Source organism: Sander vitreus, chromosome 23 (genome assembly GCF_031162955.1).
Source record: "Sander vitreus isolate 19-12246 chromosome 23, sanVit1, whole genome shotgun sequence".
NCBI classification, from domain to species: domain Eukaryota; kingdom Metazoa; phylum Chordata; class Actinopteri; order Perciformes; family Percidae; genus Sander; species Sander vitreus.
The window spans coordinates 22,388,400-22,405,899 of NC_135877.1; the positions used below are offsets into that span (position 1 = coordinate 22,388,400).

At 44.8% G+C, this 17,500-nt stretch overlaps 1 protein-coding gene across 2 annotated transcripts in view; it reads right to left on the reverse strand.

Moving 5' to 3' along the window:
- The window catches only part of LOC144512084 (bone morphogenetic protein receptor type-1A-like), a 67,032-nt gene that overhangs the window by 18,230 nt on the left and 31,302 nt on the right, over positions 1-17,500 (reverse strand). For both annotated transcript variants that reach the window (XM_078242646.1, XM_078242645.1), the window contains exon 3: positions 4,825-5,052. In XM_078242646.1, coding sequence (XP_078098772.1) covers positions 4,825-4,891 — 67 coding nt within the window. In that variant the 5' untranslated portion in view covers positions 4,892-5,052. The remainder of the gene's footprint in view (positions 1-4,824; positions 5,053-17,500) is intronic.

A 17,500-nucleotide genomic window follows, 5' to 3' on the forward strand; every position in this document is an offset into this window, starting at 1 on the left:
TGTGTGTGTGTGTGTCTGTGTGTGTGTGTGTGTGTGTGTGTGTGTCTACGTGTCTGTGTGTGTGTGTGTGTGTCTACGTGTGTGTGTGTCTACGTGTGTGTGTGTCTACGTGTGTGTGTGTGTCAGAAAATTCTTTCAGAAACTAAAAGAAGGAAACGTTTGGATCTGTCGTCCCTTTCATTCATTCGTCTCTCCGCTGCCAGCTGATTACCACGTAGTCACAGCTTCAACAACAGGCCTCCGATACAGATCTGTGTGCACAGGAAGGGCTGCTGATAACAGAGGGCGGCCATGATGACTTTTTATGTTAATGTACTGCTTATCTCAATGAAAAAACCCAACATGTTAATGAATAACTCTGCAGCTGAAACGCGCCAAGAAAACAGCTTTCAGTGCAGATAATTCTGAGAAATAATCAGGACTAAAGCTACGATTTCATTTTTAAAGCTGCGTTTTGAGACACAGACAGTTTCAGCTCCAGTGGCTGAACAAATGGTTTTTTTTCCACTACGTGGTACCTGCTCGACCACGGTGCCCCGTCCTCCTTTTTCCATTGCAGATTTAGTACCGCCTCATGCCTGAGGCGAGCGTGGAAGGTGTGTTGTTGATTCTCGGCATGTGGCTGTTTGCCAGAAGACACATTTAGTTTCTAAAGAAGCTGGAGGCAGCAAAACAAATGGTGGGTTTGTTCAGGACACCCCCGTCTGTCGCTACAGCAATGACGACGCAGTGATTGGTGCCGATTCTCTCCGACCAATCAGGAGTCTGCAGGTTTTCAGGTCACCTTTTGGTATCTCCTCAGCTCTCCTGGAGCCTCCACGGAGGTGAGACTAAATAAAGTAGCTGTCAGCAGGTAGCAGGGACTCTTGATCAGAATGGGAAACCTAAAAAGACGAGTAGAGGCGAGGCGATGCCAGCAGGTACCATGTGGTGGAAAAACACCAAAAATCTCCGTCCGTATTAACACGTCTGACATCACATCTCACATGACCATTCAAAACAGAATTAAACAAAAAAAGATGAAGAAAACACACATGAAGCTCAGCGCAAAGTCTTTCAGGAAGACTTCTAATTACGGCAATCACCACTCTCTCTCCCTAAATCTATTCAGCTGTTAAGAGGCGTTCACTCTTCAGTAAACCAATCAGAATTGGTCACGAAATTCATGATCCAATCACAGCATGACATCCTGCTTTAAAGGTCTCTCTCCTTGCGATCAGCTGTCTTCTCAGGCAAACGTGCAACCCTCCTCCTCCTCATCTTCCACCTCCGGGCGTCGTCACCCAACGCAACCCGAGTCCCTTTCCGGCAGACAGCTCCTTGGTTCAGCCTCTGGGTTCCCTCTCCGCCATCACCAGTGTCTAGGCTCCATCGGGGGGGGGGGGGGGGAAATGTCTGTTTCTCTACCCCTTTAAAATATTTTTAATGATGGAGTCTAATCCCCAAAGTCTCTGTACATTTCATATTATGCTTACAGGGTTCATACGTATTTTAACTAGGGCTGTCAATCGATGTAATGTAATGTAATTAATTACATACTCTGTGATTAATTAATCGGAATTAATCACATACATAATTAACGGTGCCCGAAAAAAAGAAAGGTATAAACAACAGTCGGTGACATTAAAGAACGGCTTGTTTATTGCTAAGGCCATATGGTCAACATTAAATGTTTAATAATAATGTATAACAATAACTTATTTCACTAGTAAATTGCTGTTGAACGACAAAAACAACAACCAGATGGAAAAGGACATTTACAATAACTTCAAATGCACCACGAGGCTGTAGTTTACCAGTTTCATTGAACACACCGTCTGTGTTGTTTCTCCGACGGCAGCTGCAGATTGTTACATCCCGGTGTTGAATCCTCTACAGTAAAACACAGTCACACTTTACACCGTCTAGCGTTAGCTGTCAGCATTTAACCCTGTTTAATCCAGCTACCAGCTAGCGGTAGGCTAACGTTAGCTGCTGTCGAGTATAGTGTTAACTAGCTAGCGGGAGGCTAACGTTAGCTGCTGTCGAGTATAGTGTTAACTACCTAGCGGGAGGCTAACGTTAGCTGCTGTCGAGTATAGTGTTAACTAGCTAGCGGTAGGCTAACGTTAGCTGCTGTCGAGTATAGTGTTAACTAGCTAGCGGTAGGCTAATGTTAGCTGCTGTCGAGTATAGTGTTAACTAGCTAGCGGTAGGCTAACGTTAGCTGCTGTCGAGTATAGTGTTAACTAGCTAGCGGGTAGGCTAACGTTAGCTGCTGTCGAGTATAGTGTTAACTAGCTAGCGGGTAGGCTAACGTTAGCTGCTGTCGAGTATAGTGTTAACTAGCTAGCGGGAGGCTAACGTTAGCTGCTGTCGAGTATAGTGTTAACTAGCTAGCGGGAGGCTAACGTTAGCTGCTGTCGAGTATAGTGTTAACTAGCTAGCGGGAGGCTAACGTTAGCTGCTGTCGAGTATAGTGTTAACTAGCTAGCGGGAGGCTAACGTTAGCTGCTGTCGAGTATAGTGTTAACTAGCTAGCGGGAGGCTAACGTTAGCTGCTGTCGAGTATAGTGTTAACTAGCTAGTGGGAGGCTAACGTTAGCTGCTGTCTAGTATAGTGTTAACTAGCTAGTGGGAGGCTAACGTTAGCTGCTGTCGAGTATAGTGTTAACTAGCTAGCGGGAGGCTAACGTTAGCTGCTGTCGAGTATAGTGTTAACTAGCTAGCGGGAGGCTAACGTTAGCTGCTGTCGAGTATAGTGTTAACTAGCTAGTGGGAGGCTAACGTTAGCTGCTGTCGAGTATAGTGTTAACTAGCGTCACGTGCAGCGGCGGCAGTGTTGCCTGTATCGTCTTCAGAGCAGCAGAGAGAAGAGCAGACATATCAGTGGCACCAAGTAAATGTTCATCAATGATCCAGGCAGAACATCCTCGTCTCCTCCTTCATTTTACAGTCCAGTGGTGCTAGAACGGCTCCGGGTCAAACGTCAATATGGAATGGATTAATCTGCCTTATTTTTTTTTTTTTTAAACGCCTTATTTTGACAGCCCCTATTTTTAACCAATACCTTTCCATGAACTTTTCGGCAAATGTCCATGACTATGTATTCCTGAAAATGTCAGTCGACATTATACAACAAGAATAGAAATCTGTGTTGAAGTTTCCCCTCAGAGGTTTAGCAATTAACAATTAATGTGGTTCATAGTGGGATTCGTAAATTAAACATATATTATTATGCCGTGTTTAAAATTCCAGGACTTTTCCAAAACTTTCTGGGTCTTTTTATGTTTCCAAAACCTTTCCAGGCCTGGGATTTCCAGGTTTTTTCCAAAACATATGAACCCCTGTGCTTATCGCCAATAAATATTTGCATATCTGCAACGAAGTCTCTCCTGATTGAAATGAAGATGGCGAAAAAAAAGCCACAAAAAAGTTGAAAAACAACCACAACAAAACAAGAAATGAGAAAAACGTTGAGAAAAGGGTAGAGGTGTTGAAAACAATCAAATAATCCATGCATCGAAACGTGAATACGATCTCATATTGGACTAAAATAAGTTTAAGCTCTGTAAGTGTACAGATAGTTTATTAAAAAGTAAAAAACTTTCTTTTTAATAAACTGTCTGCACACTTACAGAGTCCTCAATGCTTCTGTTTACATGTAGGGACCCTCATTATACTACCGTTGAAGTGTGGTGCTATTTTCAGCCTTGTTAGTGGTGCAGAAATAGTGACTTTCCAAATGCCCCGAAAGCTAGCGTTAGCTTGTTTCGTCCCTAGCTGCTAATAGCTAGCTAGCTACGTAGCTAAATTGAGACGAAGGCTTACCTGACACGAAGTGTTCATTGCGTAGTAAGGTGCGAGACGTGGGTGTCCAATGATCTCTTCGAATGACAGCTAACCACTTCTTTCTTCTATACTTTTCTTTTGGTATAGAATAAAATACCAGTTTGGGGGGTTCCTCTTTCGGCTGTTGTTGCAGCAAACTGCACAACACATCGCAGGCATAACTGAGACCGTTGGTCGTAAAGATGGCGGAGAAAAGCTACAGTGACGTCATGTCCACCCCTCAAAGAATCGAGAATCGATGAGAACCAGAATCGAAAGGAAGAATCACAATTGGAATCAGAATCGTTAAAGAACATATTATGAAAAAAACACTTTCTGGGATTTGGGGAGTTATTTTGTGTCTCTACACACTTAGAAATAAACCCTCCATGCTGTTCTGAGTGAGATACGGTTTCTGAACGTGTCCTGCCTTCAGTCTCCGGGTCAGCTGGTCAACATCTGCACGGCTTGTGACGTCACAAGCCGAAACGAGCTGGCTAACCGCAACCATTAGCTCGTAGCGTTAGCATGCTAACATGCTACCTCGTTCTCAATAGCAAAGCACTGCTACAACACACACCAGTTCACCATAATCTACAAAAGAACTACTTCCATGTGCGCCCTCATTTAGAAGAAGTCTCCCAGCTATTCCTGCCTTGTAACTGACTGAAGGAGGAGAAACAGCCTTTCTTTTACTGTCTATGGAGCTAGCTAGCTGACATGAGCTACATCTGAGCTACTGAGCATGTGCAATCAAAGATAGTACAGAAGAAGCAGAAGAAGAGAGGTCTCACTCTGTAGCTAAAACAGAGACCAGCTGAAAAGAGGATCTGCAGCAGTGAGAGAGAGCGGTGCAGTACAACAACAATATGGTGTTTTTTGAAAATTAAACCATGTAAACCTATTCTGGTACAACCTTAAAATACAACTATGAACCTGAAAATGAGCATAATATGGGAGCTTTAAAATCTAAACGATGCCCAACCCTACTGGTGAGTGAAGCAAATGTCTCACCGTGGGCTCTGAGGGTGAGCAGGAGCGTGGTGGCCATCACAGCCAAACAGAGGGGCAGACCCGCCATGCTGCAGCAGACTGGGACTGGACCAGATCGGGGGGAGGGGTTGCTCTGGGTTCAGGGGCTTCTGGTCCGCTAGACGAGTCCTGACAGAAAGTCTTTTGGATGATGAAGATATCACAATATCAGGTCCTCTTCTGTCTCACTGGCTCTCTGGCTCCAAAACCCTGAAGGAGGAGAAAACACAAGAGAGAAGTTGAGTTAAACATTTTCGATTCATATTGCTGGTTTAATTATAACCTACCAGACACTAGAAGACTTTGAACAGACCATCTCACATCTAAAGACAGACCGTCATCTCCCATCTAACGTTAACGACCGTCATGCAAGAAATCCTGCACTGTTCTGTGTTCAATGACGCAGCTAAAAATAAATAAAAGATGTATCTGACAATGAGATTCAGCTCAAACATTTAGAAAGAGACATCATACCTGGTCCTGATAAGACAAAATATAAAGTCTCTCTCCTCTCTCTCCAACCCCCCCCGACACGGTGACCCCTGCCGGCCCGGCGCTGGCCTCCGAAGGTCCGACTAACTACCAAATTATTTGTCCAGGGATGTTCTGCAAATTACAGGCGCTGGCCCAGCGCAGCGCTGATAACGGCATGCCGCAATTAGTGGGCACCCAGAGGGATGGAGGTGTGTGTGTGTGTATGTGTGTGTGTGTGTGTATGTGTGTGTATGTGTGTGTGTGTGTGTGTGTGTGTGTGTGTGTGTGAGAGGGACAGTGAATTAGTGCTGATGCGAGGCCGGTGTCCGTCACTTTTCATTTGCCCGGGGGGACAAAGAGGTCGACCTGTGACCCACTTTTCACACATCTCTGGCTGAGGAGGCCGAGAACAGAGACACACACACACACACACACACACACACACATATATATGAATTACAAGTACACAACACACAAGTAAATGAGGGGGAGCGTAGTGGGACGTCAGACAGAAAAAGTGTGTGAAGCAGTGCCAAGTTAACGCCTACCCTCCACTAGAAGACTGGGAAAAGACTTTTGAAAAGACTAAACTAGAGCTGGACGATGAACCAGTCCTTCCAGAAAAATACGGAGTTTTTTTGTGATTGTTGCGGGCAGAACTCCTTAATTATGCGTCACGTTTTCTTAAAACATGCGATGGAATATGCGGGATATTTATGCAATGTTATGCGATTGCATAACCGTGTTTTTCGGGAGGGACTGATTAATCAAAACCGAAATTCAGAACCTCTAACCGAGATACCTTTCCATACCTTTAATACTTTCCTCGTCTTAACTGCGGCATCGAAGCAACACGAAGGAGAACTGGAACACAGAAATCTGTATCTGCATCTCACTGGGACGGGAGAGCGCCCCTAACTCTAGCAAGACTCAGGATTTCATTCCCAGATTGGACATTTGTCGGAGACAAAAACTCAGCTTGAAAGGTTGCTTGGTGTTAAGGTCAGCATTAGGGAATATTTAACAGGACCAGCATCAGCTTTAAATAAGGGTCTCACGATACATCGAAAATAGGCCTGCACGATTGGGGGGGAAATATGAATCATGATTTTTTAGCTTAGAACTGATATCACGACGATTTATTTCTCACAAAGTGTAACTGGCAGTACCAAACATACATTTATTTTTGGCACCTATAGCACATTGGTCATCACCACCAGCCTGTAAACACAGAGGCTTCAGTGAAGAGAAGGGAGAGCTCTGCTCTGTCAGTTTGCTTTGAAATGTGCTGGGGACAGAGACAAAAAAACGACAAAAAAAACGACCCAAAAAAAGAAAAAGACAAAAAAAACGACAAAAAACTACCAGAAAAACGAAAAAAAACCCCGACAAAAACAACCTGAAAAAAGACCAAAACGACGACCCGACAAAAACAACCTGAAAAAACCCCGAAAAAAACAAACAAAAAAACCGACAAAAAAAGGAGAAAAAAATGACAAAAAAACGACCAGAAAAACGAAAAAAACCCGACAAAAACAACCTGAAAAAACCCCCCGAAAAAAAGGACAAAAAACGACCCAAAAAAAGAAAAAGACAAAAAAACGGACAAAAAAACGCGAAAAAACGAAAAAAAACCCACAAAACAACCTGAAAAAAACCCCAGAAAAAAAGGACAAAAAACGACCCAAAAAAAGAAAAAGACAAAAAAACAACAAAAAACGGACAAAAAAACGACCAGAAAAACGAAAAAAAACGACAAAAAACTACCAGAAAAACGAAAAAAAACGACAAAAAACCCCTGAAAAAAAACGACCCAAAAAAAGAAAAAGACAAAAAAACAACAAAAAAACGACCAGAAAAACGAAAAAAAACAACAAACAAAAAAAACAACAAAAGAATGACAAAAAAACGACTAGAAACGACCACAAAAAAAACGACCACAAAAAGGACAAAAAAAACGACAAAAAAAAAAGGACAAAAAAAACAAAAAAAACAAAAAAACCCATGGGCGTCAGTTTGGTGTGAAATGTCCCGGGGACAGAGACGCATTCAGAAGAACATTTCCAGAAGTGCTGGGGACAATGACATGTTCATTTCTTTTTTCTCTTTCACGCAGGTCATGTTATGAGAGACGCTGTCCTGTAGCTTACTAATGAATAAAAACGTGGGTTAATGTACGTAAACAATGATCAATGATCACCAAATGTCTCTCTCATATTGCTCCTCATAACCTCTGAAAACTCTCAGAAAATCAAACCCAAGCCTGAAGCTGCCGTTGAGTTCGGACAGATCTATGAACCACCAGACTGAAAGCAGTAATTGTGAAATATAAGTCTACTTGTCCTACGCTGGGGGAGTTATACAACACAACCGGACGTCACACAATTTTATTATTATTTTAGTTTTTCCAGAAATATACTTTTAAAAAAATCCCAATATCTCGCCTTACGCAAATATATCGCAATATATTGAATCATGACCCATGTATCGTGATACGTATCGTATCGCCAGATTCTTGCCAATACACAGTCCTATATACACACAACAGCTAGTTTGAGGTTTAAAAAAGGTTAAGATAGTCCTTTTTTTATCATAGGTGCACATTTTCTAACCCGAGTACTGATAAGGAATGTGCATGAGAGGAAAAACGAGGTAGATAATGTGTGTGTGCAGGGATGGTGAGTGAAGGAGTGTGTGCTGTGAGAGAGTGAGTGAAGGAGTGTGTGTTGTGAGAGAGTGAGTGAAGGAGTGTGTGTGAGAGAGTGAGTGAAGGAGTGTGTGTGTGAGAGAGTGAGTGAAGGAGTGTGTGTTGAGAGAGTGAGTGAAGGAGTGTGTGTTGTGAGAGAGTGAGTGAAGGAGTGTGTGTTGTGAGAGAGTGAGTGAAGGAGTGTGTGTTGTGAGAGAGTGAGTGAAGGAGTGTGTGTTGTGAGAGAGTGAGTGAAGGAGTGTGTGTTGTGAGAGAGTGAGTGAAGGAGTGTGTGTTGTGAGAGAGTGAGTGAAGGAGTGTGTGTTGTGAGAGTGAGTGAAGGAGTGTGTGTTGTGAGAGAGTGAGTGAAGGAGTGTGTGCTGTGAGAGAGTGAGTGAAGGAAACGACAAAAAACGACCAGAAAAAACGAGAAAAAAAAACGACAAAAAAAACCTGAAAAAAAACCCAGAAAAAAGGACAAAAAAACGACCAGAAAAACGAGAAAAAAAAAGTGAGTAGTAGTGAGTAGTGAGAGAGTGATTGAAGGAGTGTGTGTTGTGAGAGAGTGAGTGAAGGAGTGTGTGTGAAGGAGTGTGTGTTGTGAGAGAGTGAGTGAAGGAGTGTGTGTGAAGGAGTGTGTGTTGTGAGAGAGTGAGTGAAGGAGTGTGTGTTGTGAGAGAGTGAGTGAAGGAGTGTGTGCTGTGAGAGTGCTGTGAGAGTGAGTGAAGGAGTGTGTGCTGTGAGAGAGTGAGTGAAGGAGTGTGTGTTGTGAGAGAGTGAGTGAAGGAGTGTGTGTGAAGGAGTGTGTGCTGTGAGAGAGTGAGTGAAGGAGTGTGTGCTGTGAGAGAGTGAGTGAAGGAGAGTGAGTGAAGGAGTGTGTGTTGTGAGAGAGTGAGTGAAGGAGTGTGTGCTGTGAGAGAGTGAGTGAAGGAGTGTGTGCTGTGAGAGAGTGAGTGAAGGAGTGTGTGTTGTGAGAGAGTGAGTGAAGGAGTGTGTGTGAAGGAGTGTGTGTTGTGAGAGAGTGAGTGAAGGAGTGTGTGTTGTGAGAGAGTGAGTGAAGGAGTGTGTGTGAAGGAGTGTGTGTTGTGTGAGAGTGAGTGAAGGAGTGTGTGTTGTGAGAGAGTGAGTGAAGGAGTGTGTGTTGTGAGAGAGTGAGTGAAGGAGTGTGAGTGAAGGAGTGTGTGTTGTGAGAGTGAGTGAAGGAGTGTGAGTGAAGGAGTGTGTGTTGTGAGAGAGTGAGTGAAGGAGTGTGTGTTGTGAGAGAGTGAGTGAAGGAGTGTGTGTTGTGAGAGAGTGAGTGAAGGAGTGTGTGTTGTGAGAGAGTGAGTGAAGGAGTGTGTGTTGTGTGTCGGCGTCGCCTTGTTGATAACAGAAAAGTGGAAATGTTTTCACCTCGCTGCCACAACAAAACCTGAAGTTTGTTTGTGGCTCCTTGCTCCATTTAGAGGCCGACAACAACAACAACAACAGCAGCAGCTTGACGGGGAGATAACACACACAAAGACACATTCAGACAGACGGACGGAGGGAGGGAGGGCAAGACGAGGCAGGTTCAGGAAGGACAGGCCCCGAGACAGGAAGCTGTCTTCACACACACACAGGAATACATACAGGCGCTCGCACACACGCACACACACACACACACAGGAATACATACAGGCGCGCACACACGCATACACACATACATTAAGCCACACACACACTCTCTCACTCACACACACACACACAGACACACACACTCTCTCACACACACACACACTCTCTCTCACACACACACACACACACAGGAATACATCCAGGCGCGCACCCACACGCACACCCACACACACATACATTAAGGCGCACACACATACAGGCGCGCGCACACACACAGGCGCGTGCGCGCGCACACACACACACACACACGCACGCACAAACACACATACATACAGGCGCGAGCGCGCACACACACACACACACACACACACCCCTTTGAACACACAAGGTAAGGCGACTGCTCACCAGGGCTTTATGATAGTAAACTAAAACGAAAATAAGCAGTGGGAAATATTTTTAGTAAACAAATGATATTGCCACGTTAAAAAAACTGATAAAACTAAAACGTAAATCATTTCCGTTTTACTTGTTTAGCTCCAATATATCACTACTGAACAAGAGAAAGCAACACAGATACAGACACACATTAAAACAAGGGCCGACATCACGAACACAGATGAACAAGAGAATATGTGACAGGGGAAAGCAATGAAACATGTAAAATATTATACGACAATCACACAGGTTTGTCTCACTATCTTTGTGGGGACCCGTCATTGACATAATGCATTCCCTAGCCCCTTACCCTAACCTTAACCATCACCACTAAATGCCTAACCTTAACCCTCACCCTCACCCTAACCCTTACCCCTTACCCTAACCTTAACCATCACCACTAAATGCCTAACCTTAACCCTTACCCTAACCCTTACCCTAACCTTAACCATCACCACTAAATGCCTAACCTTAACCCTCACCCTAACCTTAACCTCATTCTAACCCTAATCCTAAAACCAGGTCTTAACTTAATACATATGAATCCAGTCCACACTATCTCTCTCTCTCTCTCTCTCTCTCTATATATATATATATATATACACACACACACACACATATATATTTACACTTTACTTGTGAAGCGCGTCTTATGGAACCATCCACATTATTTTTTGACAATTTGGTTGAAAGAAACCCAAATTTACTCAAATTTGACCCGAGGACAACAGGAGGGTTAAAAACAGACAGAAAGTGGCCGGGTTGGTTCAGCGGGTAGAGCAGGCGCACATGTACTGAGAGGCTCATCACAATATTTTTTGACCAAATACCTCGATATCGATACCACAACGATACGGTCTCTCTCTCTCTCTCTCTGTCTCTCTCTCTCTGTCTCTCTCTCTGTCTGTCTCTCTCTCTGTCTCTCTCTCTGTCTCTCCCTCCCTGTGTCTCTCCCTCCCTCTCTGTGTCCCTCTCTCTCTCCCTCTCTCTCTCTCTCTGTCTGTCCCTCTCTCTCCGTCCCTCTCTCTCCCTCCCTCTCTCTCTCTGTCTCTCTGTGTCCCTCTTTCCCCCCCCCCTCTCTCCCTCCTCCCTCTCTCTCCCCCCCCTCTCTCTCTCTCTCTCTGTGTCCCTCTCTCCCCCCCCCCTCTCCCCCCCTCTCTCTCTCTCTCTCTCCCCCTCTGTCTCTCTGTGTCCCTCCCTCCCTCTCCCCCCTCTCTCTCTCCCTCCCTCCCTCTGTGTCTGTCTCTCTCTCTCTCTCTGTCCCTCTCTGTCCCTCTCTCTCTCTCTCTCTCTCTCTCTCTCTCTCTCTCTCTCTCTCTCTCTCTCTCTCTCCCTCCCTCTCTCTCTCTCTCTCTGTCCCTGTGTCCCTCTTTCCCCCCCCCCTCTCTCCCTCCCCCCTCTGTGACTCTCACTCCTCTTCCTCATGTTCAAACTTGTCTCTAATCCTTCGTTCTGCTTCTCAGTTAAACTACTAACTCGTCTTCCCTCGGCTGCAGAAGCTTACACCGATTTCTTTAAATGCAGATACCAGCGTCTGGTTACTGCCGACTCATGTTCTTCTGATATCAGGTATCCCGACGAGTGTTGAGGTTACAATCCCCGTTTAACCCTCCTGTTGTCTTCTGGGTCAAAACTGAAAATCTAAATTTTTTCTCATGTTTTTGGTCTCTTTTTCAATGTTTTTGGTGCTTTTTTTTCTGTTTAAAGCTTCTTTTCACTACCATTTCTAAACACCTAATACTACTACTACATACATACTAACACCAACTTACTGCCACTACAGTTTTACACTTACTTTTGGAATTCATGGTCAATTAAAAACCTCATTTATAAGAAACTATACCTAATTCTTGAGTTAAAAATGCATATTTTCAAACACGCCGCACTTTTACAGAAAAATGCAGTTATTTTGTGATTGTTTTGGGCTAAAATCCTTGATTATGCGTCACGTTTTCTTAAAAAATGTGATGGAAAATGCGGGGACTATGAAATCATGCAAGCCCCGCATATGCCTTTCCTCTCCTTCCCTTGTTCCCCGTCTATCCTCTCTTCTCCTGTCCTTGTTCCCCGTCTATCCTCTCTTCTCCTGTCCTTGTTCCCCGTCTATCCTCTCTTCTCCTTCCCTTGTTCCCCGTCTATCCTCTCTTCTCCTGTCCTTGTTCCCCGTCTATCCTCTCTTCTCCTTCCCTTGTTCCCCGTCTATCCTCTCTTCTCCTGTCCTTGTTCCCCGTCTATCCTCTCTTCTCCTTCCCTTGTTCCCCGTCTATCCTCTCTTCTCCTGTCCTTGTTCCCCGTCTATCCTCTCTTCTCCTTCCCTTGTTCCCCCGTCTATCCTCTCCTCTCCTGTCCTTGTTCCCTGTCTATCCTCTCTTCTCCTGTCCTTGTTCCCCGTCTATCCTCTCATCTCCTGTCCTTGTTCCCTGTCTATCCTCTCTTCTCCTTCCCTTGTTCCCCGTCTATCCTCTCTTCTCCTGTCCTTGTTCCCCGTCTATCCTCTCTTCTCCTGTCCTTGTTCCCCGTCTATCCTCTCTTCTCCTTCCCTTGTTCCCCGTCTATCCTCTCTTCTCCTTCCCTTGTTCCCCGTCTATCCTCTCTTCTCCTGTCCTTGTTCCCCGTCTATCCTCTCTTCTCCTTCCCTTGTTCCCCGTCTATCCTCTCTTCTCCTGTCCTTGTTCCCCGTCTATCCTCTCTTCTCCTGTCCTTGTTCCCCATCTATCCTCTCTTCTCCTGTCCTTGTTCCCCGTCTATCCTCTCATCTCCTGTCCTTGTTCCCTGTCTATCCTCTCTTCTCCTTTTCCAAAGACAACAAATATAAATAAACGCAAAACATATGCAAGTTAGTTTTTAAGTAGGTGAGACACTTATGTAAGAGTTTAAAACACGTATTATCCTGCCCTGTCTTTCCTTTCTTTCTCTGTCCTGGTCTCTCCTGTCTCTGTCCTCCTCCGCAGCTAACAGGAGGTTAACGTACCGTAGCTTTGGCTAGCTGGATGTGACATCAGAGTCTTGAGAGAACGGGAATGAAAGGAGGTATTGTTAGCGGTCCCACCTGTACAGAATAAACTGCCCTTATAGGGAACCACTGAGCCATAGCCTCCCCCCCTCAGGGGAAGGAATTTAAGGTCACACCATCTCCAGGGATGCTGGAACAGAAACCCAAGCAGTGAGTTAGGAGTTGTAGAAAAAAGAGAGCTCTTTAGAGGCTTCTGGGTATAATAACTCATTTGGCTTCAGAGGGAGCCGGCAGTAAAAACTATTATGTTAAATGATATTTTGCTGCCATGAAGGCGTCTACTCCAGTCGTGTGTAAAGACTCGGAGTTCACTGCGACCACTTGTATTATTACGCCGGTTAGTCTTGTTTTTGACACTTTAACGCAGACACTGACAGGTTTACAGTGAAAACACACCGGGCGCGTAAGCAGCGCGTATAGCCACGTAGCTAACCTATTTTCATTACGGCACCCATGTTATCCAATCTGCCCGTTCATACCGGGCACGTAGCGATCGCGTCGGTCTGCACGCTGCAGCAATTATATCATCTCCTTTATTTCTTGCACGAGACGCGAGCAAATGTGTCAAGCCAGGCAAGTAATCACATACAGGAAGACCACAGTGCAGCCCCAGGATTATGGTGATTTTGCACACGCCACTCAAGACAATGCTTGTGATTGGACAAGTGCAGCTGCAGGGTACCGGTAAGCTGACATTACCCTGTGTCTTTAGCTGCATGCGTCCAACCGATAGACTAACATTACCCTGTGTCGTTAGCTGCATGTGTCCAGCCCGTGAGCTAACGTTACCCTGTGTCTTTAGCTGCATGCGTCGAGACCGTGAGCTAATGTTACCCTGTCTTTAGCTGCATTCGTCCAGCCGATAAGCTAATATTACCCTGTGTCTTTAGCTGCATTCGTCCAGCCAATAAGCTAACGTTACACTGTGTCTTTAGCTGCATTCGTCCAGCCGATAAGCTAACATTACCCTGTGTCTTTAGCTGCGTGCGTCCAGCCAGTGAGCTAACGTTACCCTGTGTCTTAAGCTGTATGCTAACAGCCGGTGAGCTAACGTTACCCTGTGTCTTTAGCTGTATGCGTCCAGCCAGTGAGCTAACGTTACCCTGTGTCTTTAGCTGTATGCTAACAGCCGGTGAGCTAACGTTACCCTGTGTCTTTAGCTGTATGCTACCAACTGGAGTTTGTGTCTTTAACATTTGTTATTGCAAAGTGTTTTTTTTGAAAGTAGTCTCAAGTGGACATCTTTAGCAAATGTCTCTCAGTTTATTGAGTATTTATTTATTATCTGCTCTAGCTTTTCCAATATTTTAGATACGGATATGGGAATAATTATTGAAATTATGCAAAATTGCTAATTTTCTTTATTTAAAAAAAAAAAACGTTTTCTGGAGGGAGGACTTCTAAAACCCGCCCACCAAATACACACACGTAAGTCTTCCACAACCTAGAGAAAACACTGCTAATGGTTCACAAATGTTTCAACAAAATCCAAACTTTTGGAGAGGCTGTGTGTTTGTTGGTGGGGAAAAACGGTTTTACAATATCTAAACATTGAACAGCTTGTTTTGGAAAGTTCTGCAGCTCTGAAGCACTTCCAGCTCCCCGTGTGCACGCACGTGATTTATTGACTTTACAGCTCCTCAAAGAGATGTTAAAATGCTGGAAAGTGACACTGGACTTTGGTAGGGAGGCATTAATAATCCAGCTCCCTACCTCCTCCTGTTCCCCGGCTCTGGACGGACTGCAGTGCGAGGGGCCAGACGTCAATAATCAAGCCTTAATGCGTCTCCGCTTCCTGCTCTGGGAGAATGGCAGCAGACTAAATAAACGACACGGAGGCTTGATTGGAAGACCGGTGGAGACCGACAGCTCCTGAGCTGTACAAATAAATGCAGTAATGAGGGAGATTGGGATCGGTTTAACAGGACAGCTGGGACGAAAGCGAGCTGCGGACACGGAATGAGAGGGTTTGTTTTTATGTATTAGTTTCAACCCTGGCTTTTTTATCAGTCCAATTAAAAAAAGATTTCAATGTTTTAATTGTTTAGTCTTCCCCAATGTTCTCCATTTCCATTTGTTGCTTTCCCTTTCCCCTTCTCTCCCTCCTTTTCTCTCCCAGCAGCTTCTCATTTCCTCTCTCCTTTCCCTCCCTCCTCCTTTTCTTTCCCAGCAGCTTCTCATTTCTTCTCTCCTTTCTCTTTCCTCTCTCTCCCTCCCTTTAGATTATTTGTCTGAGTTATGACTGAGAAACGGAGTATTTGATTTTAAATGCAACTGCAGCAATTCGCAAAAAACAGAGTCCATTTTTTCTTCTTTACCGACATTAGTTTGGTCTTTCTCTCCATCTTATCATCTTTCCTTTCAAGAATCATATTTCCCTTTCGCCTCTCTCCCCTTTTCATATCTGTCTCTTTCACGTAGCGTTTTTTTTCCTCATCTTACCTTCTCTTTCTTCCCCCGTTCTCCCATTTCCTTTTGTTGCTTTCCCATTCCCCTTTTCTCTCCCTCCTCCTCCTCCTCCTCCTCCTCCACCTCCTCCTCCTCCTCCTCCTCCCTCCCTGCAGCTTCTCATCTCTCCTTCATTTCTGTCACTTCTGTTTTGTTCCTCATCTTACCTCCTCTTTCTTTCCCATATCTCTTATCTTGTTTAATGTGTTTTTTTGGGCATTTCTGCCTTTATTGGACAGGAAAGCTGAGACATGAAGGGGGGGGGGGGGGGGGGGGGGGGACACACAGGTCGGATTCGAACCCTGGACCTTCTGCGTTGAGGAACAAGCCTCTGTACATGTGCGTCTGCTCTACCAACTGAATAAAACCTTTTCTGATTGGGATTCTCTCCCTCCTCTTCTCTCCCTGCAGCTTTTCATTTCTCCTCTCTCTTTCCCTCCTTCATTTCTGTTTCTTCTGCCTTCCCTCCATCTATCACTTCTGTTTATTTTCACATCTTACCTTCTCTGTCTTCCCCCGTTCTCCATTTGTTGCTTTCCCTTTTTCTCTCCCTGCTGCTTTTCATTTCTCTCCCTGCAGCTTTTCATTTCTCCTCTCTCTGCTTCCTCTTCTTTCCCCACCGCTTTTCATTTCTCTCCCTGCAGCTTTTCATTTCTCCTCTCTCCACCCCCCCCTTCCTTTCTGTCTATTTGTCCTCCCTCCCTCTGTCACTTTTTTCTGATCTTACCTTTTCTTTCTTCCCCGTTCTCCATTTCCATTTGTTGCTTTCCCATTCCTCTCCCTCCTCCCGTTCTCTCCCTGCAGCTTCTCCTCTCTCTCTTTTCCCCTCCCTCCCTCCCGCTCTCTATCTTGGCCCCGTTCCCCCGTCCCCTCCAGGGGCCCCTCCTTGCAGGCGGGCCTCTGGGTGCTGCAGCAGCGGCAGCCTCCCTGCCTGACATGCCTTTCAGGGCCTGGGAGACTGCAGGCCAGACTTTCTGGCTCCACTGCCATTGTTTGCTTGGCTGCTCTGCACCTCATCCCCGGCGATGGATTAGCATAAGAATACCCAGAATCCCACGAGTCCCGGTGAGCAACGCTGCGGGCCTCTTCCCCCCTGCATCTTCTGCCTCCTCTTCTTCATCATCATCCTTTTTTTAACCCCTACCAATTCTTCTTGAATGCTTCTCCTTTCTCTAGCACGGTTGGTAAGTGACGCAACATTTAGAGGAGGGTTTTTTGAAATCTTTGGGTTAATTAAACCCAAAACCCTGACAGTCTGCATCTTGCTTTATCACATATGTTAGAGGTGACTTTTGGATTCAAATAGACCCGTAAAATGAATATCGTCTTTTCCTTCTTGCAAAGAATCAATGTTTATAATCGATTAGAGTCATTTTTTATGATAAAATAGGTCAACATGTGTGATGTCAGCTTGTTAAATGTGAATACTGTTCTAGTTTCTTCTCTCCTCTGGGACAGGAATTCAATATCTTTGGGCTTTTGGTGCCTTTTTAAAAACATTTCAACGTTTTCGTCGATGTTTCTACCTTTTGTTTTTTTCCGGCCTTTCTGTCGTGGTTTTTTTTCAATGTTTTTGTCGCTTTTGTTGACATTTTTGTCACTTTTTTCGACGCTTCATCTGCAGTGTTTGTAGTATCTGCACTTGTGTGATGTCAGCTTGTTAAATGTGAATATCTTCTAGTTTCTTCTCTCCTCTGTGACAGTAAACTATCTTTGAGTTGTGACAAAACAAGACGTTTGACATACCTGCAAACTCAGAAGGGCTGAAAAAGGTGACACATTTTACACAATAACAACTTATTTCACCAGTAAGTTCCTGTTAAATGACAAAAACAACCACTGGATGGGAAAAGGGTATTCTACAATAACTTTGAATGCAGCAAGAGGCTGGCGAGGCAAATTTCAAGTGAACACAACATCTGTGTAGTTTTTCCGACAACAGCAGCTGCACACTGTCGTACGTTCCTCTCCAGTGAAATACAGACACTTTTACACCGTTTAGCTGT